This window comes from Sus scrofa, chromosome X, assembly GCF_054392235.1.
Source record: "Sus scrofa isolate SSC_HxYL_T2T_F1_AM1 chromosome X, Sscrofa_HxYL_maternal_Yorkshire_Landrace_v2.0, whole genome shotgun sequence".
In the NCBI taxonomy this organism is placed as follows: Eukaryota; Metazoa; Chordata; class Mammalia; order Artiodactyla; family Suidae; genus Sus; species Sus scrofa.
This window is the reverse complement of record NC_139401.1, coordinates 120539148-120563344: the sequence shown is the minus strand read 5'-3', so window position 1 is coordinate 120563344 and position 24197 is coordinate 120539148. Positions and strand designations below refer to the sequence as shown.

Genomic DNA, 24197 nt, shown 5'->3' with positions numbered 1-24197 from the left:
CTGCACCACGACAGGACGGGAACTCCTGCAGGGTAGATCATTCTTTAGGCCCCCAGCATAGACTTATTGGGAAACAGTCCTTCCTTCTATGTCCAATTAGGCCCCACCTCTACTGTACTCAATCACACCTTCTCTTCACCTCATCATTTCAACCCTCCTCTGTTCTTTTAGCTCTCCTCCTACACCCTGATAAAACAGGAACCAAAGGGAGAACATTAAAGTCATAAACTTTTAGAGGTAAACTGCACTTCAGATGAAAAACGGCAGATAATCCAATTTCTAAAAATATATGCAGAGGAGTTCCCGTCGTGGCTCAGCGGTAACAAACCCAACTAGTATCCATGAGGATGTGGGTTCCATCCTTGGCCTTGCTCAGTGGGTTAAGGATCCGGTGGCAGATACAGCTCGGATCCGGTGTGACTGTGGCTGTGGTGTAGGCTGACAGCTGCAGCTCCAATTTGACCCCTAGCCTAGGAATGTCCAGATGTCGCAGGTACAGTCCTAAAAAAGACAAAAAAATATATATACGCATATATGCAGAAAATAAAAAGTCTAGAAAGATATCTGCCCAGTCAATGAGCTAATTTATTTACCTGTATTTCACAAGTTCTCTTAAACTTAAAAAAAAATGTTGCTTTAAAGAGAAAAAAAAAAGCTACTATCAGTTTAAACAATGATGGTAATGAAGCAGGGCCCTTAGAGATCATCTAGTCCTGCACTATCCAATATAGTTGCTACGAACCACATGTGGCAACTACCAAAAATTAAAATTTAGCTCCTCTGTTGCACAAGACACAGGAACCTGTGGCTAGTGGCTCTGTATTAGACAACACAGAAGCAGAACATTCCATCATCACAGAAAGTTCTGTTGGTCAGCACCACTCTAAAAACATGAAAGATGCAGAGTTCTCTTCGTGGCTCAGCAGTTAACAAACACGACTAGGATCCTTGAGGACGAGGGTTCAATCCCTGGCTTTGCTCATTGGGTTAAGGATCCGGCGTTGCCGTGAGCTGGGGTGTAGGTCACAGACATGGCTCAGAACTTCCATATGCCACGAGTGCGGCCCTAAAACAGAGAACAAACAAACAAACAAATCAAAGATACCATTTAGCACAACACAGTAGAAAAGACTGACGAGTTAGTACTAGTATTTAATATCTGGTATTTTTAAGTGCATTATTTTCAAACCTTCAGAAGTTATTGCATCCTATCTTCATGCTTTTCATTCCATGTCTGGTTTGGGACGAGGACCTGATAAACATGTTCAACAGAACCACTCTTTTGGGGCAGGTTCAGTCCCGGCCCAGCGCAATGGGTTAGGGATCTGGTGTTGCTGCAACTGCGGCTCAGTTTTGATCCCTGGCCCCCTGGTCCAGGAACTTAGATATGCTGTGGGTGTGGCCAAAAAACCCCAAAAAAACCCAACGACAAGCCACTTTACATGGCCTAATGCACACAATAGGTGATAATATGTTTACTGAGCAAATTAATTTCCTTAAATTTTTTTTTTACAAAATTTGTGGTTTCGTGGGACCAAATTTGAACACTGCCTTTACGTTCTAAGAATCAAGGTGCTTATTTATATAAAACCTAAGTTGCCTGGCAAGGACTTATATTAAAGTGAAAATTCACAGGCAAGGGCTAGAAAGTATACTTTTGACCTTAGTTCTGTTAGAGCTTTCTTACGCCATGGACAGTACACATCCCCATTCCTGCCAGTTTAAACTGAACAAATTCTTTCCCCCATCCATGTCTATGGTCTTAATTCAACAAGTGGAACAGAGGCCCTTCACTCGCTTTATATATATATAGAGAGAGAGGCAGATTTAGAGAAGATCTGCTTTAGATTATCTAGTGTCAACATCACAGGAGTACCCTTGCACTTAACTTCCAACTGTTCTGGAGAAAAAAAGCATACCTTAAAGTAACTGACTAAATACATAGAGAGAAAAATGTCAGACTGAAAGCTACTGACCTCTTCTCATAAGAGATACTTTAAGAACTACTTCACTATTTTCTATATGTTTCTTTTTTCTTTTTTTCTTTTTGGTCTTTTTGCCTTTTTCTAGAGCCGCTTCTCGCGGCATATGGAGGTTCCCCGGTTAGGGGTCCAATCGGAGCTGCAGCCACCGGCCTAAGCCAGAGCCACAGCAATGTGGGATCCGAGCCGAGTCTGCGACCTACACCACAGCTCACGGCAACACCGGATCCATAACCCATTGAGCAAGGGCAGGGATCGAACCCGCAACCTCATGGTTCCTAGTCGGGTTCGTTAACCACTGCGCCACGACGGGAACTCCACTATTTCCTATATTTTTCTTTAACAAGATCACTCACAAAGCCACCTTCTTACAAATAATAAATTGCTATAAAGTAATCTGCACCTCTGATACATTAAACAGATAGCCTCATCAAGCTACTAATCAAGGGACTTGTGCAATTAGGACTGAAACTTACGGCTTAATGAACCTTGACTATAACTGAGTAAAAATCCCTTAACTGGTAAAATGAATTGCTTGCATGCAAAACTGACTAGGAGAGAATTGAGATTTTTTTTTTTTCTTTTTAGGGCCACATCCGTGGTATATGGAGGTTCCCAGGCCAGGGGTCAAATCAGGAGCTACAGCTGCTGGCCTACACCACAGCCACAGCAACTCGGGATCCAAGCCACGTCTGAGACCTACAGTACAGCTCGAGGCGACCCAAATCCCCAGCCCACTGGTGAGGCCAAGGATCAAACCCGAATCTTCATGGGTACTAGTTGGATTCATTTCTGCTGTACCACAATGGGAACTCCTAGAGAATTAAGAATTAAGAGGAAGCTCGTAAGTTCCCTTGTGGCACAGCAGGTGAAGGATCCAGCATTGACACAGCTGTGGCACAGGTCAAAACTGTGGCGTGGGTTCAATCCCTGGCCTGGGAGCTTCCACGTGTCGCAGGTACGGCAAAAAAAAAAAAAAAAAAAAAAGAAAAGAAAAGAAAAAGAATTAATAGGAAGCCCATATTAAAGGGTCCAAGTCGGTTAAAAATTTTCTCAAATAATACTCTCATTTCTGCACAGAATGAAAGGCCTGGGTTTCAAATCAAAGATCTATATGGTCTTGGGCAAGTCACTTAATCCCTCTCTGTACCTCACTGTTATCAAATGTACATAGAGACAAAATTCATAACTTAAAAAGAATTTTCTCCAAGATTTAAAATCCTAAGGACAATCTCATTTTCATGTAAGCCATTTAGTCTGGACATACCATAAATCGGGCTAATTTTTCCTTTGCTTAAGGCCCACAAAAATATTCCCACAAAAAATTTACTTGTCCAACAACTTTTCCTCCTGAAGCCTCATAAATTTTTTAAATTATCTTAGTAAAAAAAAATGTACTACAGGAGTTCCCATCATGGCTCAGCAGTTAATGAACATGACTAGTATCCATAAGGACACAGGTTCAATCCCTGGCCTTGCTCAGTGGATTAAGGATCTGGCGTTGCCGTGAGCTGTGGTGTAGTTTGCAGACACGGCTTGGATCCTGCATTGCTGTGGCTGTGGTGTAGGACAGTGGCTAGAGGTCCGATTCGACCCCTGGCCTGGGAACCTCCACACACCACGGGTGTGGCCCTAAAAAGACAAAAAAAAAAAAAAATTCACTACAAAACTGAGCTCTCAATAAAGAAAATGCATCTGCACACTTTTCAACTATTTCATTTTTTTTTTTGAATACCACAGAATCTTAGGGATGGAAAAGGTCACTGAATATATAGTACTACATTTTATTGTTCTAGAATGTACATTCACATTTTAATATCCCTAAGACTGACATATTGACAGCAACTTACAGCTATGACGGACAGTGTCTTCTTTCTTAGCAGTATAAAAAATAGCGGTAAGTCTTAAAATCAGGACTCTCTTAGATTTAATACAACATGGTATTCGGAATCCCTAAACAATTTCCCATCTAGCCACTAAGCAAATGAGACTCTGCCTAGCTACTCTGATGATGAGTATGGAAACTATAACCTGTGTGTGTACACAGAGAGAAAATTCTTTTAAAATGTTAGAAATAAAAGTGGTAGTGGAATTCAGGGTGACTTAATTCCTTTATAATTTTCTGTGGCTGTTCTTTATAATGAACATGTATGTTTTAATCAGAAAATTTTCACTCTGAAGAAAAATGAGAGGTGGTGTGTTAACACTGTTATGGCTCCTGACATATTCTGGGCACATTTAATAGTTCATGGAGCATTTCTTTAGGGTTAGTACAGATCAGTTAATATTTAATTTGCTATTTCAAACTGGTCAGGATCAGCATGTAGAACTACACAAACATCAATGTCACTGATGCTGAAAACAACTTTAAATTTCCATTTTATGATTATATCAAATTAAATCGCCTCGTTTTTTTATATGTACCTGTGACTATCTTCCATGACAAGCTGATGAATTATTCAATAGGATAGAAATGCTACTTTAAATCAACCAAAGTATATGGTTTTCCTAATTTCTACTGTTTAGTAATCAATCTACACAGAATTTAACACAGAACAGATATTATTTTTTTCGATGTGAAAATTAACCTAGAAGTTCTCTTGTGGCGCACCAGGTTAAGGATCCAGTGTTGTCACTGCAGTGGCTTGGGCTGTTGATGTGGTGTGGGCTCGATACCTGGCCTAAGAACTTCCACATGCCTTGGGCACAGCTAAAAAAAAAAAAAAAAGAAGAAGAAAGAAAAAAAATTACCCTAAAAATTTGCTTTACTTATGTTCAAGATTTCATGCTTTTGTCAGTCGAGAAGTTAGTTTAGCTTAACAATCTTCCAAGATCTAAAACTCATAGGAAAAAAAAAACTAAAAGTAGAAAATGGAAATAAAATGCCAAAGTCTTTCTATCATTTCAAATTGCTCCATAACTATAAAATATTTTTAAAAAGAAAGTATGAAACTGCCCTCTTTTTTTAAATGATCTTTTTCAAAGAAAGAACATTCTGCACAAATCCCCAGAGGAATGAAGTGTAAGTCATAAAGTAAGAAAATTGTTTTTTAGGTGTACGTGTGTGTTAGGGAGTGAGGGGTGGCTTAAGAAGACCAAAAAGAGAAATCATGCCCTGGATTGTAAGCACATTATTTTACCTCTGAGCACAATACATTAAAGGCTGGGTGGCTATAATGTTAGTAGCTATACTAACTAGGATTAAATCAGCAAAATAAATAACTTTTGGTGAGTAAAAATCCAAATTTTGTATTTAAACAAGTCTTTAATTCAAGTTAAAAGGAGCTTGTAAGTAGGAAGTAATGTCATGCTATCTGAGCACAAAGGGTTGTAATGGGATAGGGAAAATGTCTACAACGATACCGAAATGTTTGGCCAAGCACCCACAGGACTGATGAAAACGGGGAAAAGGGCAAAGACTTTGAGTCAAACAGATGAGAATGAAGGCTGAGAGTTAAAAGTGGTCTTATTCTCAATGAAAATGTAAACATACAGATGACTGCATTAGGAAGATGTGGTATATATACACAATAGACTACTACTTAGCCATAAAAAAGAGCAAAATAATACCATTTGCAGCAACATGGATGGAACTAGAAACTCATACTAAGTGAAGTGAGTCAGAAAGAGAAAGACAAATACCATATGATTTCACTTATATCTGGAATCTAATATAAGGCACACATGAACCTTTCCACAGAAAAGAAAATCATGTACACGCAAACAGACTTGAGGTTGCCAAGGGGGAGGGAGTGGGATGGACTGGGAGTTTGGGGTTAATAGATGCAAACTATAGCCTCTGGAATGGATAAGCAATGGGATCCTGCTGTATAGCACTGGGAACTATGTCTGATCACTTGTGATGGAGCCTGATCATGTGAGAAAAAAGAATGTCTACATGTATGTGTGACTAAGTCGCCCCATTGTGCAGTAGAAAATGGACAGAACACTGTAAATCAGCTATAATGGAAAAAATAAAAATCATTACTAAAAAAAGATGTAATAAACATAAAGCAAGTTTCTACAAAGAGGCACTGCAACACCGATTTCATGAAACAGCAAAGATCAGACATTCGTTCTAACCTTTGAAGAATCTGGGAGAAATCTTAACCTTAAGGAAAATAGTAACTCTCAGAAACAACAATGCCAACATGCAACCAGAAAAAAAGCAACAATATGAAGTAATAAAAATCAAACATTCACTGCGGCCAAAGAAATTGAGGATGATGACATTCACATGTAAAGATGACATGGGGACTTCCCATTGTGGCTCTGCAGTAATGAACCCAACTAGTATCCACTAGGACGCAGGTTTGATCCCTGGCCTCACTCAGTGGGTTAAGGATCTGGCATTGCCATGAGCTGTGGTGTAGGTCATAGACGCAGCTCAGATCTGGCCTGGCTGTGGCTGTGGCTGTGGCTGTGGCTGTGGGTGGCAGCTGCAGCTCCAATTCCACCCCTAGCCTGGGAACCTCCACATGCCACAGTGTGGCCCTAAAAAGACTAAAAAAAAAAAGACATGGATTTAGTTTCACCCCACGGTGTCAATATGGCTTACTGTGTCAATATTCTGAAGCATTTGAGACTGTGTGACACAGGCAGAGCAACTGTGACTCAAAAGTGGTTTCTTCGACATGCTAATGCTCTTGCTCCATATATGCTTTTCTAAAAGACAACTGGTGACCCACCTTGTTCCTCGCACCTAGTTCAAAATGACTTACAACTCCTCTGCAAATTAATCTAACTCCAGAGAGGCTAGATGTAAGACTACCTCCCAAGTCCCAGCAGCAATGCCTAAAAGGGGCTTTAAAAAATCCAAAAAAACCCAAAACACCTTTAAAATAAGTATATAGCTTCCAAGGCAATTAGTTTGAAAAAGACAATATTCACTTGGATATAAGGTACTATGGAATAGATCAGAAAATCTCACCATAACCAAGTAAAATGAACCAAGTAAAATGTAAGTATAGTTTGCAGAGCTTCAAAAACATACAGGAAAACCTACAGTTGCTGGATTTTTTTTCCAGCAAAACAATCCTTCACCACAAATTAATGTTACCTTGAATTTTGGAATTCATATGGTTTTAATTTCTTATGTAAATCACTTTGAGTCCTTTCGTTGTATAAAAGTTATAAGTAAAAAAGGAGTTTAAATATAACATTTAAAGCTGAAGAATATAGGACATATAGTAAAAATGCCATGTGTTTTTGAAATGTGTTAAATCTACTTACACAGTAGCTCTTCAGTCTGATAAAATCTACAGTCATAGGAATGGATCTATCACTATTTCTGTTCAGTGCTTTGATGTAATCCAGCAGGTCAGCAAAGAATTTATAGCCCCCCTTGAGCACACAGAGGGCTACGATGTGATGGCCTCCCATCTCTTTCATCACATCTCGAGCAAGCCGTTCAGTCCTACAGAAATAAAATCGAGAATTTCATAGAAATTAAATTATACTAGAAACACTTAAAATTTATAACAAACATCTCTTAAGGATTAAAATTCTACAAAACACATCTTTTGCCCCCATGAAGTATATATACCCTTGCTCAAAAAGTGGAGAGAAAATTTCAAAAACCTTTAAAATCCAAGTCCTCTATAGCATCTACCATAAAATTGAAAAATATAAATTAAGACAAAATACAGTTTCACCTACCAAACTGGCAAAGTCTGATATACAGTATTAAAACAGATTGTGAGGAAAAGAAGACTTTCATATGCCACTGGGAATATAAATTAATATAACTCTTTTGGAGGATAATTTGGTAGCTTCAAAACCTTCAATAAACATCTTCCCTTCGAACCAAAATTTCCATGTGGACTAAGTTGAGCAATTGCTCAAAGGTCTATAAAAGGATGTTTCCATTCTAGTATGATCTATAAAAGCAAAATAATGGAGACGTTTTGCATGCATCAGTAAGGAACTGGTTAGGAGTTCCCATTGTGGCACAGCGGAAACAAATCCAACTAGGAACCATGAAGCTGTGGGTTCAATCCCTGGCCTCGCTCAGTGGATTAAGGATCTGGCATTGCTGTGAGCTGTGGTGTGGGTCGCAGACACGGCTTGGATCCCATGTTGCTGTGGCTGTGGTGTAGGCCGGCAACTGTAGCTCTGATTGGACCCCTAGCCTGGGAACCTCCATATGCCACAAGTGCGGCTCTAAAAAAATAAATAAATAAGGAAGGAAGTGGTTAAATTGATTATTATACAGCCAGAAAATGGAATGCCACTCAACATTTAAAATATATGAGATAGCTCTGCATGTACTAATATGAAAAGCTGTCCAATGAATTTTTGACCTATAAGAGTTTGTGTTAAAATATACAGTATATGTACCCAGCTACTGTGTAGGGAGGAAATGTGTACGGGAGGCTGAGAGAACTTTCCTCTTCTCATTTAAGCCTCTATAGTTGGAATATTTTAGAATTTGAGAATATAGCTGTCTTATAATTTGGCTGTAATTTTGATATTGTAATTTTAAAATAAAAAACAACAGCCACACACACAAGGCAAGCATTTAAATACCAAGTGAAGTTTTTCACTGCAATTCATTTAACAGGAGATTTTCAAGTTAGAGGTACATAATAATCAAAATCTGACCTTGCCTTCACCTGATTCAACCCCAGTCCATTACCCTGTGTAGGGTTGGGAAATCAATGACTTAATGCCTAGAGTTCATTCTTTCAATGTCCCTTCAATATTTACTTTATTCTACCCTCTACAGATTCCCAGTATACCATGACTTATACTAGGTAATTAGTAAGCTCTCCCCGCCTCTCTTTTTTGTAAAGAGGGCTTTTAAAATAGAAAGCATCTATATGTGACAAGCTAACCTAGTTTATGTTCAAATATCAACTACTTAAAACAGTTGATGAGACTTGTAATTAATATAAGAATAAAACAAAACTTCAATTTAAGATCATACTAACCTGTCCATAATTAGTCCATGAGGAATAAAAACCTTTTCCAAATCCTCGGCATAATGATTAGGTATACAAAATAAATCTAGGTCATAACCTGGTTCGTCATCACTAATCTGGAAAAGAAATACACATGGCTGTTTCAATGAGAGCATTTCAGGATACACTTGATTGGATTTAGATGTTAAAAAACTTTGGCCTATCAGAAAAATTTAGATATGAGATATCAAGAACTTTCTATAATTTTCATAGGTATAATAATGAATTATAGTTATTTAAGAAACCAACATGTTTTAGAGATAAATAGTTAAGATTATAGAAGCAAAAATGACATGATATGAAATTTTCTTTAGTTCAGCAAAGAGTAAAAAACTTGAAAGAGCTAAGACAAATGTGGCAAAGTCTTGATAATAACCATTATACTAATCTCTCCACTTCTGTGTATGTTTGAAAATCCAGTTTAAGATAATGTTTAATGCACTGCAGTCTAACAAGTTAAAATAGTACAGTTGGGGGTTCCTGTCGTGGCGCAAAGGAAACAAATGCGACTAGGAAACATGAGGTTGCGGGTTTGATCCTTGGCCTCGCTCAGTGGGTTAAGGATCCAGCATTGCCATGAGCTGTAGGTTGAAGACACGGCTGGGATCTGGCATTGCTGTGGCTGTGGTGTAGGCCGGTGGCTACAGCTCCGATCTGACCCCTAGCCTGGGAACCTCCATATGCTGCGGGTGCGGCCCTAAAAGGACAAAAGACAAAAAAATAAAATAAAATAATACAATAAAATAGTACAGTGAACAAGAAAAAGAGCTGTTCCCCACCTCAAATCCAAAGAGCCTCTCTCATCTCAGAGTAAAGGGGGGAAAACAAATCACCAAAAAAAGCTACACGATTCCTTAAAAACCCAAACTTCTAGAAGTCTGAGATTCTCAGGAGGTGCCTTCATAGTAGATACTCTATTGAACAGGACTACATATTGGTCCGGTTGGTATGCTCAGTCCCTGGCAGACAAAACACTTAACACTGATAATGTGGTACCTGTGGTGGTAAAATGCACTTACAGCTTTTGAAATATTACCTGTACACACAGAAAAAACATAACAAAATCAACGAAATGATTATTTTGGGGAGGGGAGTTACAGCAATTCTCTTTAGCTATTTATACTACATATTTCAAATTTTCTTAAGCGAAAATACTGCATTTTAGAAATTTCAAGTCTTGGAGTTCCTGTTGTGGCTTAGTGGTTAATGAACCTGACTAGCATCCATGAGGATGCATGTTTGATCCCTGGCCTGAACAGTGGGTTAAGGATCCAGCATTGCTGTGAGCTGTGGTGTAGGGTGCCGATGTGGCTCAGATCTGGCGTTGCTGTGGTTGTGGTGTAGGCCAGCGGCTACAGCTCCAATTCAACCCCTAGCCTGGGAACCTCCATATGCCGTGGGTGAGGCCCTAAAAAGATCAAAAAAAAAAAAAAAAAAAGAAATTTCAAGTCTTTCTCATAAATTATTTTTGGTAGTGTATATTTTTATACATATATATATGAAAAGGAAGGGAAAATTTTTAAAGATATATTAAAACCAAATCTGCAAACAAAAAATTATAATACAAAAATAAAAGGAAGGAGTTCCTGTTGTGTCTCAGTGGTAACGAACCTGACTAGTATCCACGAGGATTCGGGTTCAATCCCTGGCCTCACTCAGTGGCTTAAGGATCTGGCATTGCTGTGGTTGTGGTATAGGCTGGCAGCTGCAGCTCCGATTTGACCCTTAGCCTGGGAACTTCCATATGCCGTGGGTGCAGCCCTGAAAAAAAAAAAAAAAAGAGGAAGAGGCAAGAGAGGGTGAGAGAGGAAAGGAGAAAAAAAGAGTGGGTATGGAGGACTATATCAAACAATGGTCAACTCTAAGAAGTGGGACCTGCCACTTTCTACACTTTAATGTTGACTTAGTTTTTTAAATTGTCAATTTCACTTTGTAATAATTAGTTAATTCTTATTTCCCACACAGCATTATATTTAAAGATAATTCAAAGACATAAACCAGAATTATAATACTTTGTTTCATATGATATTCAAGATTAAATATCTTCTAAATCATTCAAAAAGCTGATGACATGAACTCCGACAGTATGCAAGAAATATTGGTCAAGCCCTAATTAAATCTCACTGCATCAATTACTATCTATTGAGCACCTCCTCCTTCAGTCAGCACTGTATTAGGTGCTGAAGGACAAGTAGCTTGGTTTTCAATATATTTTTTAAATACATATTTAAGGGGAGTTCCCTGATGGTCTAGTGGTTAGGATTTGGTGCTTTCACTGCTGTGGCCTGGGTTCAATCCCTGATCTGGGAACTGAGATGCTACATCAAGCCATTGCCCACTGTGGTGTTTACATACATATATTCACAATAGTATATATTTATATATGTACTTTATATTATTATCCACAGAATTGATAATTATATTCTAAGAAAATTTAAGGTTCATGTGGTCTCTCTTTCAGTCCCAAGAGCTCTGAGTTTTCCAGACTTTGATGGAATTTCAGGTATTGTCATGTCAGGCTGGTAGTACCTGCCTTTTGCTTCCACCTGGCACACATGGTGATTCGGGCAGGTGGACCAGGACATGACCACGGGCAAGGTCCAGTGGTACACAGTACACAAGCTTTCGCTCAGCATGTGGTCTGAAGTCAATATTGATTTGTTTTTAAACAAATATGTATTACTTTCATACGTAGAAAAAATTCTACCTGTAAGGAAAAAAGATTATGCCAGATCCTCTAAGTTGAAGTACTGGTGTTATCTGCTAAACATTCGTATCGTGCTTATTTCAGAAGACATTGACTACAAAAAGAACGGGAATGGGACATTTGTGTCACCTATAGGGGTATTTAAAGATGCTTCATAATAAGCTAGCCTAACTTTTATAAATGTTATAAACTGGAGTTCCCGTCATGGCGCAGTGGTTAACAAATCCGACTAGGAATCATGAGGTTGTGGGTTTGATCCCTGGCCTTGCTCAGTGGGTTAAGGATCTGGCGTAGCCATGAGCCATGGTGTAGGTTGCAGATGCAGCTTGGATCCTGCATTGCTGTGGCTCTGGAGTAGGCCGCTGGCTACAGCTCCGATTAGACCCCTAGCCTGGGAACCTCCATATGCTGCGGGAGCGGCTCAAGAAAAGGCAAAATAATAATAATAATAATAAATGTTACAAACTGAAATTGAGTTAAAGTTTTGAGAAAAGAAGACAGACCTTGATAGATCCTATAAGAGGATAAACACTCATCTCAGGTTCAAGAGAACACATGTGCCATTTCATGTGTTTCAAGAAAATGTACCATTTCACAGTGCTTTAAAATCAAGATCCAGAGCACCAAAATGGCTCCCCTGAGGCTTACTCATCCCTTCCTCCCAGTTACTCACTGCTCCTGCCACAAACATAAGCCAGAACCCACCACGGACTCTTTGAAACACGCAACACTTGTAAAGACTATTGGTTCTGTGAGAATGGCCAGTGCCTGGCTGTGGGCTTTGCAGGTAGTCTCAGAACTTCAAGAGTCTTATTCGTCTCAATCGAAACCAATGTGAATTCTTCCCAGAATTCATCCCAGACATTTGATCTAATACAGACAGACCTGCATGGATGTACCCCGAAAATGAATTCTCTCCCTCTGTTGACATGCCAAATTATTTTCTTTTTCTTTTTTTTTTTTTTTGGCTTTTTGCCATTTCTTGGGCCGCTCCCGCGGCATATGGAGGTTCCCAGGCTAGGGGTCGAATCGGAGCTGTAGCCACCGGCCTACGCCAGAGCCACAGCAACGCAGGATCCGAGCCGCGTCTGCGACCTACACCACAGCTCACGGCAACGCCGGATCCTTCACCCACTGAGCAAGGGCAGGGACCGAACCCGCAACCTCATGGTTTCTAGTTGGATTCGTTAACCACTGAGCCACGACTGAGCCACGACGGGAACTCCCAAATTATTTTCAAATTCAAAAGGCTTTCTTTTCAATCAATACTGTTAGATTTATATATCACATTTAATGTCAAAGCGTTGATTTGCTATTTAAAGCATAAAAAACCTAAGTGTAACTTTTCCTAAAGGCAAAAATGAATTCATATAACTTGCATCGCATGAGGTACTTTAGGCATAAATTTAAACCTCTGTTATAATTCACTATAAATACATGGGATATATTTATTAGGGGGTCCTAATTTAAGGAACATGATTTGGCCATGCATAGATAATTGTCAGAACTGAGCAATGAGGAGTTCCTGTTGTGGCTCAGCGGAAATGAATCTGACTAGTATCCATGTGGCTGCAGGTTCACTCCCTGGCCTTGCTCAGTGGGTGGGGGGATCCGGCATTGCTGTAAGCTGTAGTGTAGGTTGAAGACGCAGTTGGGATCCAGCATGGTTGTGACTGTGGTGTAGGCCGGTGGCTGTAGCTCTGATTGGACCCCTAGCCTGGGAACTTCCATGTGCCACGGGTGTGGCCCTAAAAGCAAAAAAAAAAAAAAAAAAAAAAAAAAAGAACTGGGCAATGAGTACATGAGTTTCATTGTACTAATGTCTACTGGCATATGTTTCAAATAAAATTAAATAAGGAGTAATTTATTTAAATGATAAGGTACCAACATCAATTTTTTTTCAATTTTATATTTAATGAAAAATCCAAGTTTTAAAAATTCATGTTTAATGATCAAATAAGTATTACATTAGAATACTAATTTTTTTTCTTTTTAGGGCTGCACCCACCTGTGATACATGGAAGTTCCCATGCTAGGGGTCGAATTGGTGCTGCAGCTGCTGGCCTACACCACAGCCTGTGGCAACACCTGATCCTTAACCCACTGAGCAAGGCCAGGGCTTGAACCCAGATCCTCATGGACACTATGCTGGGTTCTTAACCCGTTGACCCTCAATGGGAACTCTGCCACGACAGGAACTCTGCAGTGGTCTCTAATCTTATTAGCCCTTATTTGTTCCATCTGATACTGGTTAATGTCTGATTATTAATTAACTCCATCTAATACGGATTAGTTAATAATGCAGTGGTTACTTTGACAGGAAGGGATTGCAACATATTTAATTACATAAAAATGCATTCAACATCCACCCTGATTAAGGCACTATGCAATAGATTTTGTAAGGGGATACAGAGATGATTATAAATTTAGAGCCTTCAAAGAGCTTATAATCTAATGGAAAAGACATATATAACATACAGCTATATAGCACAATAAAGCTTATAATTTGTACCAAATCTAATTTCATAAGCCCATAAACATGTGATTACCCAAAGTAGTTATATATACACTAAAGACAAACTTAGAACCCAAGGTCACCCAGCACCAATGACTCTCCTAAAGCAATACCAAGCTTAAAGTAGTCATTATATTTTGTTGCCTAGGACATAAACTGAGTAAGTTAGACTGGCATGTCACACTGAATTAGCACAGCCTTCTAAACTAACTAGGCAATAGCAATGCCCAACTTCCTATATGAATATAAATCATGGCGTTCCCACTGTGGCTCCACAGATTAAGAATCTTCATAGTGTCCATGAGGATCTGGATTCGATCCCTGGCTTTGCTCAGTGGGTTAAAGATCTGGCATTGCTGCAAGCTGGCATAGGTTGCAGATGTGGCTAGGACCCAGTGTTTCAGTGGCTGTGGGGTAGGTTTCAGCTGCAGCTCAGATTTGACCCCCAGCCTGGGAACGTCCATGTGCTGCTGCAGGTGTGGCCATAAAAAAACAAACAAACAAATAAATCACATTTATTACCAACACCTTCTAAAAGATCTGTATTAGTCTGTCATAACAAAATACCATAGGTTGGGTGGCTTAAACAACAGTAATTTATTTCTTACAGTTATGGAGGCTGGGAAGTCCAAGATCAAGGTAGCAGCAAAGTAGGTTTCATTTGAGGTCTCTTCTCTTGGTTTGCAGGCAGCCATCTTCTCCTGGCTATGTGGGTGGTGGGGGCTGGGGCTGGTTCGGGGAACTCTCCAGTGTCTTTCTTAAAAGACCAGGGCCCCAACCTCATGAATTTATCTAATCCTAATTACTTCCCAAAGGCCCCATCTCCAAATACCATCACATTGGGAGGTTAGAGCTTCAACACATGAACTTAACATAAAATGGCTAAAGATCGCAAAGAAGGTCCTAGATGGCTTTGGGGAGGGCCCAACCCCAAAATATTTGGGGGAGAGCTCTGGAGGAGCTGGAAGTGGTAAACAAATGAAAATGTGGTTTCTCTATAGAGCCATCTTTCCTATTATGATTTCCAATTTAGCCAGAAATGGCCAAAGGATAGGTTATTAACAGCTCTGAGTTACTCAGACAGTTCAGAAATCTGACTGCATCTCCTCGAGCTTAAAACATAGCTCTCGGAGTTCCTGTCGTGGCTCAGCGGTTAACGAATCCGACTAGGAACGACGAGGGCGCGGGTTCGATCCCTGGCCTTGCTCAGTGGGTTAAGGATCCGGCATTGCCGTGAGCTGTGATGTAGGTAGCAGACGCGGATCAGATCCCACGTTGCTGTGGCTCTGGTGTAGGCCGGTGGCTACAGCTCCAATTAGACCCCTAGCCTGGGAACCTCCATATGCCGCAGGAGTGGCCCTAGAAAAGGCAAAAAGACAACAAAACAAACAAACAAACAAACAAAACCATAGCTCTCAAGGAGTTCCCGTCATGGCTCAGTGGAAACGAATCTGACTAGCATCTATGAGGACACAGGTTCAATCCCTGGCCTTGCTCAGTGAGTTAAGGATCCAGTGTTGCTGTGAGCTGTGGCCTAGGCCAGCAGCTACAGCTCCGATTTGATCCCTAGCCTGGGAACCTCCATATGCTGCAGGTGTGGCCCCAAAAAGACCCCCCCCAAAAAAAACCCACATAGCTCTCAAATTCTAACCTACCTGTAATATACCTGTTCATGGTAAATTCTACAAGGCACTTTTATTAATATGAATGATTACTAACAAACAAAACATTACAATTTTTGTCTAGAAAAATTGTCAATACTTTTGCCATCATGAATTACCAAAATAATTTTATTTCCAGTAAAACTGGAACCACAAATTCTTAATAATTACATGTGTCACATCTATAATAGTGGTTTTCATATATGAAAAATTTTGTGGTTATACATAAAACTTCTAATTACAAAGATATATTATCTAAAATTATAGTAAGCAAGGAAATTAACTCGAGCAAAGACAACATGCAATAGCACTTCATCATCTCTAAGCAGAATTGCTTAAGTTTGTGGTCAAAAAATGATAATGTTCATGGGTCCAAACAAAACTAAATGGAAGTGAGGAAGTCAGTCTTAAAATGTGAATTATAAGAGGTACAATAATAGATAAAATACACTTTTTGTTTATTCCCTAGTAACCAACAATAATTCCAAGCTCCTAGAATGAACAGATTTCAAGGTGATACATGTAGAAATGTATTTTACATTCAGATACCCTAAAATTCTCAAAAACGAAGTTCCCATTGTGGTGCAGCAGAAGCAATTCTGACTAGTATCCATAGGATTCCTGGGAACTTCCACATGCCAAAGGTCCAGCCCTAAAAAGACAAAAACAAAAACAAAAACAAAACAAAACAAAAATTCTCAAAAACACTACCCAAGTAGATGTGTCATTTCTTAAGGATAATCTGTGATAACTCAGGGTATCATAAAACCAAAATTATGAATTACTGATGCATATGTTCCTAAATGTGAAAATAATTTCAGCTAGTAGTATATCCACTTTCCAATTTTATGTTAGTCTTACAAATAAATTACATATATAACTTGCTTGCCCTCCCTTCTAAGTGTTAAATAACTAAAAGGTTGACAAGAGTCTAAGCGTTACAAGAATTAAAATCAGCATTCTATTCAACTCAGGGAAAAATTATTAGCTGGTCCTAAGTAAGTGAGCCCATAACTATTATCTACATATGCAAGGACACGCATATATTTATCCAACACTATGACCTTTCCTTTCCAATGCGCACAGTAGAATAACAGCCATATTCATTCTGGGCAAAACATATATACCTTTCAATTATCAGAAGCACAGTGTTGGAGACAGTAGTTCCATAACAATTTGAAGTGTCTCAATTCTCTCTCTCTTTTTTTTTTTTTTTGGTCTTTTTTTTTTAAGGGCAGCACCCACAGCATATGGAGGTTCCCAGGCTAGGGGTCCAATCGGAGCTACAGGGGCCAGCCTACACTACAGCTACCGCAACACAGTATCCAGGCCACATCTGCCACCTACACCACAGCTCATGGCAATGCCGAATCCTTAAACCATCGAGCAAGGCCAGGGATCAAACCTGCGTCCTCATGGATCCTAGCCGGGTTCATTAACTGAGCCACGGTGGGAACTCCTGAATTCTTACATAGCAAATTATTCTAAAAGCAATTTGGTAGTCACTGGCAGGAAAATAACAACTGAGCCTCAATATTGATATTACTGGTGGTGGGTGACACTTTAACGGCATATAAATCTTACTGATGCAGAATATATAATTACAAAGAGGAAAAAGAGTACATTAGCACAGATGTAGCATCTCTTCACACAGGGGGCAAAGACGACATGGCCCAGTTTGTGTCTAGTCAACTACAGAAATCTAAAAGAGAACCCCAAGACCCCCTTCCCTGCCAGTCTGGTTGGTCCTTTTGTCTTTTTCCCACTCCTGCTTATGGACTTTCTGTGATATTTAGATACCAAAAATGAACAGAAAACCAGATGAAAATACAGTATGTGTCTCACATTAATTTGTAGAATGAAAACCCCAAACTCAACTGCTCCATTTCTTGGTGGTCACAAAGAATAATTTGGGTCTATACTGACTAAAGTCAGTCAAACCCTGTTGCTAACAATGATAGTGTTGTGGACCCCAAAAATGCACTATTTTATCAGTTCTGTGAAAATTATTAGCAGGATAAGATTTAAGTCCACTTAATTAAGGATTACATTTTTATCACTACCATCCTGAAATTAAGAAGATATTTTATCCACATAATGTGTATCTGATGTTTCACAATAATTTGCAAAAATCCAGAAGTTTGTTCTTTGTTCCAGTGTGTCCAGGTTTACCCTGGCAGTTCAGTATGCTAGTCACAAGAAGCATGGGTCCTATCAGGCAGATCTGGGGCCAAGTCCATCTAAGTGATACCAGGCAGGTTACTTCACCCCATCTGTGCCTGCAAGGTCATGCTAGTGTTTATCTACCCAGTAGAGTACCTATTACATAGCTTTGGGGCATTTGCATTAGATAATGTTGCAAAACATTTACTTCAATGCCTAAGGCATAGTAAGTACTAAATAAATATCTGTCACTATTAAAAGTGGAGGGGTTAAGAGCAGACTCTGGGGCCAGACAGCTTAGATGCAACTCCTAGTATTGCTGGGTAATCTTGGGAAAGTTACTTTACCTCTCTGAGCCAAATAATTTTTTTATACACATCAAAACAATTAATATGTGTAAAAGGCTTAGTAGCCAGCACATAGTAAGCACTATTTAAGTGTTCATTATTGCTAACATGCAGACAATTTCTGGGGAGGAAATAAAAAAAAGGAACAGGAATTTGGAAACCAAAAACACAATGAATATCTTGATGTTCAAACAAAACTAACAGCCAGTTCTAGCAAAAGTAATTCACTGTATGCTGGGGGAGGCACTAGACTCCAAAGCTTAAACTGAGTAAAAATGCTTGAGAATCTACTATTAGCATAACATTTAAGTGCCTGGGCCCTTGAGAGACCTAGGTTTGAGTCTGAGCGCCTCTTTTTTTTTTTTTTTTTTTTTTTTTTAGGGTCTCTCCCACGGCATATGGAGGTTCCCAGACTAGGGGTCGAATGGGAGCTACAGCCACCGGCCTACACCACAGCCATAGCAATGCAGGATCCCAGCCGTGTCTGCGACCTACACCACAGCTCACCAAAATGCCGGATCCCCAACCCACTGAGCGAGGCCAGGAATCGAACCTGCGTCCCCATGGATACCAGTCAGATTTGCTTGTGCTGAGCCGTGACGGGAACTCCATGAGCTCCTCTTAATGACTGTATGACCTGAGTACGTTACATTAAGAGGTTAAGTTACTTAACCTCACTGAGGCTTCAAGGATTCCTCGTCTGTAAAATGATAATCACACTCTTGTTGGAGGGTTGTTTTGAGGACTAAATAGGTAGAACACAATAACATATCAGGGAACACAAAGGTTGTTCATTCACAAAGACCAGATATCCTTTCAGCAACACCATGGGGTAGCTAGCACCTCAGTTACACATAAGGGCACAAGTCGAGAAAGAGAAAAGTAGTTACCCACGGCCACACAGCTAGTAAATAGCCCAAACCAGCAGGATTCCAGGCCAGACTCCATGAAGCGCAGTGCTCTTTACCTCAAGTCACAATGCCTAATATGAAAGAGAATCCTTCCTTTTTTAGGGTTCAAGTGCTTAATTATTTAATTTATTTATCCAACAGACCATGTTGAGAATTTCTTACATGCCAGGCACTGGATTACAGTGGTGATTACTGCCCTTATAAAGTTTATGTTTTTATGGGAGAGATAATCAACAGGTAATCAGGTAACTGCAAAATAATAATAATAATAATAATAATAATAATAATAATAATGCAGGCTAAGGCATTTAACTGACAGACGGTTGGCTATTTTAGCAAGAGGGATCAGAAAAGGAAGGTGGGGGGAGGGTGCAGCTTGGCTAGTTCGAGAAATGAGAAAAAGAACCAATGAGTTTGGAGGCAGGATACCAGACACGAACGTCCTTGAAGGTTAAGGACCAGATTCGCATTTTCCGTCCCCCGCGGCATCAAAGAGCAGAGGATACGGATTCAAGAAGATCTGATTCGGAGGCTCGGCTACCTCTGGGCCGTGAGGAAATTACCTAATATCGGTTCACAATTTTCTACGTGTGTAAAAAAGGTAGGCATGGTGACTGCTGCCAAGGCTGCCGTGAGGATGCAACGAGGCAATGCGCATTCCCACAAACATTCATTATAATGTTTGCAGAACTAGGTGAAAATACCAGTCCACGCATGCCTCCCATGTGGTCGTTTCCGTGCCCCGGGGCCCTCTCGGAGGTGCCCCGAGGACCTCACCCCCAGTCCCCCAAATCTAGACGAGAGCCTCTCCTAAGAAAGCCCCCACCCTCACGCCGCCAGATCATTCCCGAACTGGCCCACGGCCCCTCCCCACCGCACGCTCGCAAGCCGCACATGTCAACCAAATCGCCATTTCCACCCTCTCTCCCCACACGCCGCCCTGCTTCCCGGGGCTCTCCGGGGGCGGCCACCCTGACCTCGCCATTCCGTCCCCCCCGCCGCCCCGGGGTGACGTTCGGCCGAACCCAGGGGGCTGCGGCCGCCCCCCCCACCCCCCGGCCCCGGGCCGCCCCGGCCCGAGCCCGCACTGCGGCCCCGCGCCTCGGGGGCCGGCGCCGCGGGCCTGGCCGGCCAAGCTGCTCACCACGACGCTGGGGCTGCGGGTCGCCATAACGGAGCCGGCTGGCGCGCGGGCTGAGGGCGGTCTGGGGAGGAGGAAGCCGGCGGCGGGGCCGAGCGAGAGGCGGAGGTGCAGCGGGAGGCGGCGCCGCGCGGGAAAGCCGAGAGGTCCGCCCGAGCGTTCTCCGCCGCCGCAACAGCCGCTCAGAGCCCGGGCGCGGCAGGCTCCGCCCCTCCCGCCCCGCCCCGCCCGAGGCCCCGCCCCCGGGCCTCCGGCGGGCGCCTGCGAGTTTCCACTCCCCCGAGGTGGCCGTGGGAATTGCGTTCCCGAAGAAGCGGCGTCTCCTGCGCAGCCTCCATCCCTCTTTCCCTCAGTTTCCCATCCAGACGGCTCCCCAATTCCCAGGACTGCCGCCGCCTTCCTTTCTTCCCTGTGGCCCTAAACTGGGCGCCGGCTCTTCAGGTTCCTGTCACCACGTGGTTCCTCTCGCCCAGCGTCCCCTTCTCAAGACCTTGGACTGCATTGCGGCTTCCATTTTCCTGACTCGTGGCCCAGTTCTAACACAAATCTTTAGATGGATGTAAGAGTTGAGACCTAGAGCCCTAGAGTCAGCCAGATCAGGGTACAAATCCGAGGGGAACACTTAACTGCTCTTTACCTTTCAGCCTTTTTCGTCTCAGTAAAATGAGGGTATTAACAAGGATCTTGTGAAAATTAAAGAAGCGATATGGCGTGTGCATATGTGTATATGTGATTTAGCACTGCACACAGTCAGTAAATAGGAACTGTTGCTATTATTGTTCTTTATTCTTGCCTCCACAATTCCTAATTAAACTGGGGGGAAAAAAATCTTCCCCTACTCTCCAGTAGGTCAGGTAAGCAAGTAATAGTTGTTCCATCCCTAACTCATCTGTGTAGCTCCAGCACCCATCACAGTGCCCAGCACTTAGCTGGTGGCCTCCATTAAGGCCACTGAGGAATAGATGGGAGATTTCACTGAACTCCGAGCCTGTCTCTTTATCAAAAAACGGTGCTGCTAACAACTTTTTTTAATGTAACTTTTGGTGAACATGAGTGCATTTCCTTTGACGTGCATATCAACACATTTTTATTATTCTTTTAACAAACATCGCTTCACTAGGAAGTTAATTCAGAGAACTTTCGGTTATACACTTGGCCCCTGACACATGTGGACTCAGCCGCCCACAATGGTTTCTAAATTAGGTACCCAACACTTCAGAACCCTCCCAGCTTGCTTTTGGCTTGCAGTTTCTTTCTTCAACCCCTGTGGTGCCACGTGCTCCCGTATTTTAACAGAGATTTTGAAATAATGAAAGCCCAATGATTGTAGAGACTAGAAACTGTCATTATTTTAACCCTGGCATTCTTTGCGACAACTTGGAGCTTTTACTTGTGTTTAAAATTGAAATGTAGTCTTTAAAAAACAAAAAAATATATATAAAAAAAACAATTTTTGGCCACACCCTCAGAATGCAAGAGTTCCTGGGCTCGGATGGAACCCGAGCCACAGCAGTGACAACTCCAGATCCTTAACCTGCTGAGTCACCCAGGGAACTCCTGTATTCTTTTCAATTTTGTTTTAAAACTACAGATGAAATCAAGAACATAATGGTGATTACTAATTTTAATATAGAGAATAATTTTGTCAGATAGACAAGTACTTTTCTCATATAATTTTGTCTTTTTTTTTAAAGTTATCTACTCTGGGTGTCAGGTGTGCCACCGTTTTTTACAGAATACCAGCATGCAGGAAGAAATAAGGAAAACATGGATACAATCCAAGATTCCTCTGTCCTACTCCTGCCTTTCCAGAAACAATTTTGTAGTCCACTTTGTGTGGACATAATGAGGAATTATTTCTGTTAGCACTCAGCAATTATACTCATTATATTCATTATGCTCAGCAATTCTGAGTATATTTCTGCTCCACATGTTACTTCATTTAGTAAGAGCTTTGTTTTTGCCATGGTGCTATGGTCCACCAAAATTCATATTTCTATGAAAAAAAATCATCACCTAAAAAACACTCACCCTAACTACAGAACGTTTAAAGTGAATGTACAATAGCTTTCTCTATGTCAGATGCTTCTCCTTCACCAGAATAAATTTCCATTAGCTTTACTTTGATTCCACGAATTGGATGAGAAATTGAACCATTCCTGGAATTGACCAACGTGATAGGTAATTTTATGTCAACTTGGCTGGGGCATGGTGCCCAGATGTTTGGTCAAACATTATTGTGGATGTCCCTGCAAAGGTGTTTTCTGGATGAGATACACATTTAAATCAGTGGACTTTGAGTAAAGCAGATTACCTTCCCTAAGGTGGGTGGCCCTCATTTGAAGGCCTGAAGAGAACAAAGGCTGACCGCTCCAGCAAGCAACAAGGAATTCTGCCAGCCTTTGGACTGCCACTGCCACTGCAGCTCTGGGTCTCCCGCCTGCTGACTTTCGCCATCAGATTTTGGACTTGCCGAGTCTTCACGATTGCATGAGCCAATTCCTTAAAATGAATCTCTCATTCTCTTTCTCCCTCCCTCCTCTCTCTCTCTCCCTCTCTCTTTTACACACACACTTCCTGTTAGTTTTGTTTCTCTAGAGAATTCTGACTAATATGACTGATTTTGTTTGAATCATCTCACAATCTCAATATAAAACTGACATCATTTAAGTGTGAAGTTCTGCTAATAGAGTACTTAGTAAAAGCTATTGGGTCACTTTTCATCATGTACAAGAAAACTTGAAATCAAAAAATGAGTACATGAAATTTGAAGAGAAGTACTTGATCTGAACAAAAATCATTCACAAGCAATAGGCAGGTACCCTCTCTGCAGGTGCACCTCATGAAATCACTTTTGGGCACAGTCGCCTTAAAATAACTGCAAACCTCTGAGGTAGATGATGTTGCTGTGTCTGCAGATATATTTTCTGGTTTTCATGTGGTCAGTGATACCCATGAGCTGCACCCAAGTGTGGATGATAATTATCGACAAATGTTTTGTTCGTGTTACATGTTCAATTTTCTTGTGTAACAGGTTTGGTGTTTAATTTTTCTTCTCTTTCTTTCTTTTCAGGGCCACACCCACAACATATGGAAGTTCCCAGGCTAGGGGTCAAATCAGAGCTACAGTTGCCGGCCTACACAACAGCCCCCGCAATGCCAGATCTGAGCTGCATCTGTGGCCTACACAGCAGCTCACAGCAATGCCAGATTCTTAACCCACTAAGTGAGGCCAGGGATCAAACCCACGTCCTCATGGATACTAGTCAGTTTCGTTACCACTGTGCCACAATAAGAACTCCCTGGTAATTTTTCATTAGTTAGTTATGCACTTTAGTTTTTGAACTCATGCGGAAAGGGTGGATTGCAAATTGAAAAAATATATAAGGACCAGCTGTAGATTTGCTCCATATAACGAATGACATATCCGTTGTACCAGGAGCATTCAGATTTCTTGCTATATTATGTTCTTGGGCAGGACACACTTCTGCCTCTATTTGCTGAATATTTTACATACACACAAATATGTAATTTCCTATGTCCTCTGGCCTACAGACTGGGGGCCCAGCAGCTTCATGTGTCCTGTAGGTTTTGGTATAAGCACACCCAGCTGGCACACTCAGGGTCCAGTAAGGAACACAGTGGTGACAACTCCCTCCAACACCCACCCAGGACTAGAATGAGTCAGTTGTCTCTAACTCTAGGGTCAGGGCATTTGCTTTGTTATCAGTGAACACCCAGCATGCTGTCTTTGTGAGGGAGGTGTTAGTTACAGTCTATCTGGAAAAGATTAGGAAAAGGAAGAAGG

The 24197-nt window shown here is 41.2% G+C and overlaps 1 protein-coding gene across 4 annotated transcripts in view; it reads right to left on the bottom strand.

The window, feature by feature from the left end:
• HPRT1 (hypoxanthine phosphoribosyltransferase 1) overlaps nucleotides 1-20603 on the bottom strand; it is a 36724-nt gene extending 16121 nt beyond the window's left edge. Inside the window, exons 1-5 of one of the 4 annotated variants that reach the window (XM_085006337.1) lie at nucleotides 20393-20603; nucleotides 19228-19319; nucleotides 14775-14923; nucleotides 8915-9021; nucleotides 7215-7398 (exon numbers count right to left, since the gene is read on the bottom strand). In XM_085006337.1, coding sequence (XP_084862463.1) covers nucleotides 7215-7398; nucleotides 8915-9021; nucleotides 14775-14923; nucleotides 19228-19285 — 498 coding nt within the window. In that variant the 5' untranslated portion in view covers nucleotides 19286-19319; nucleotides 20393-20603. The remainder of the gene's footprint in view (nucleotides 1-7214; nucleotides 7399-8914; nucleotides 9022-14774; nucleotides 14924-19227; nucleotides 19320-20392) is intronic. The other 3 variants (XM_085006338.1, XM_085006339.1, NM_001032376.2) reach the window with 3 other exon arrangements.
• Nucleotides 20604-24197: the final 3594 nt, after the last annotated feature.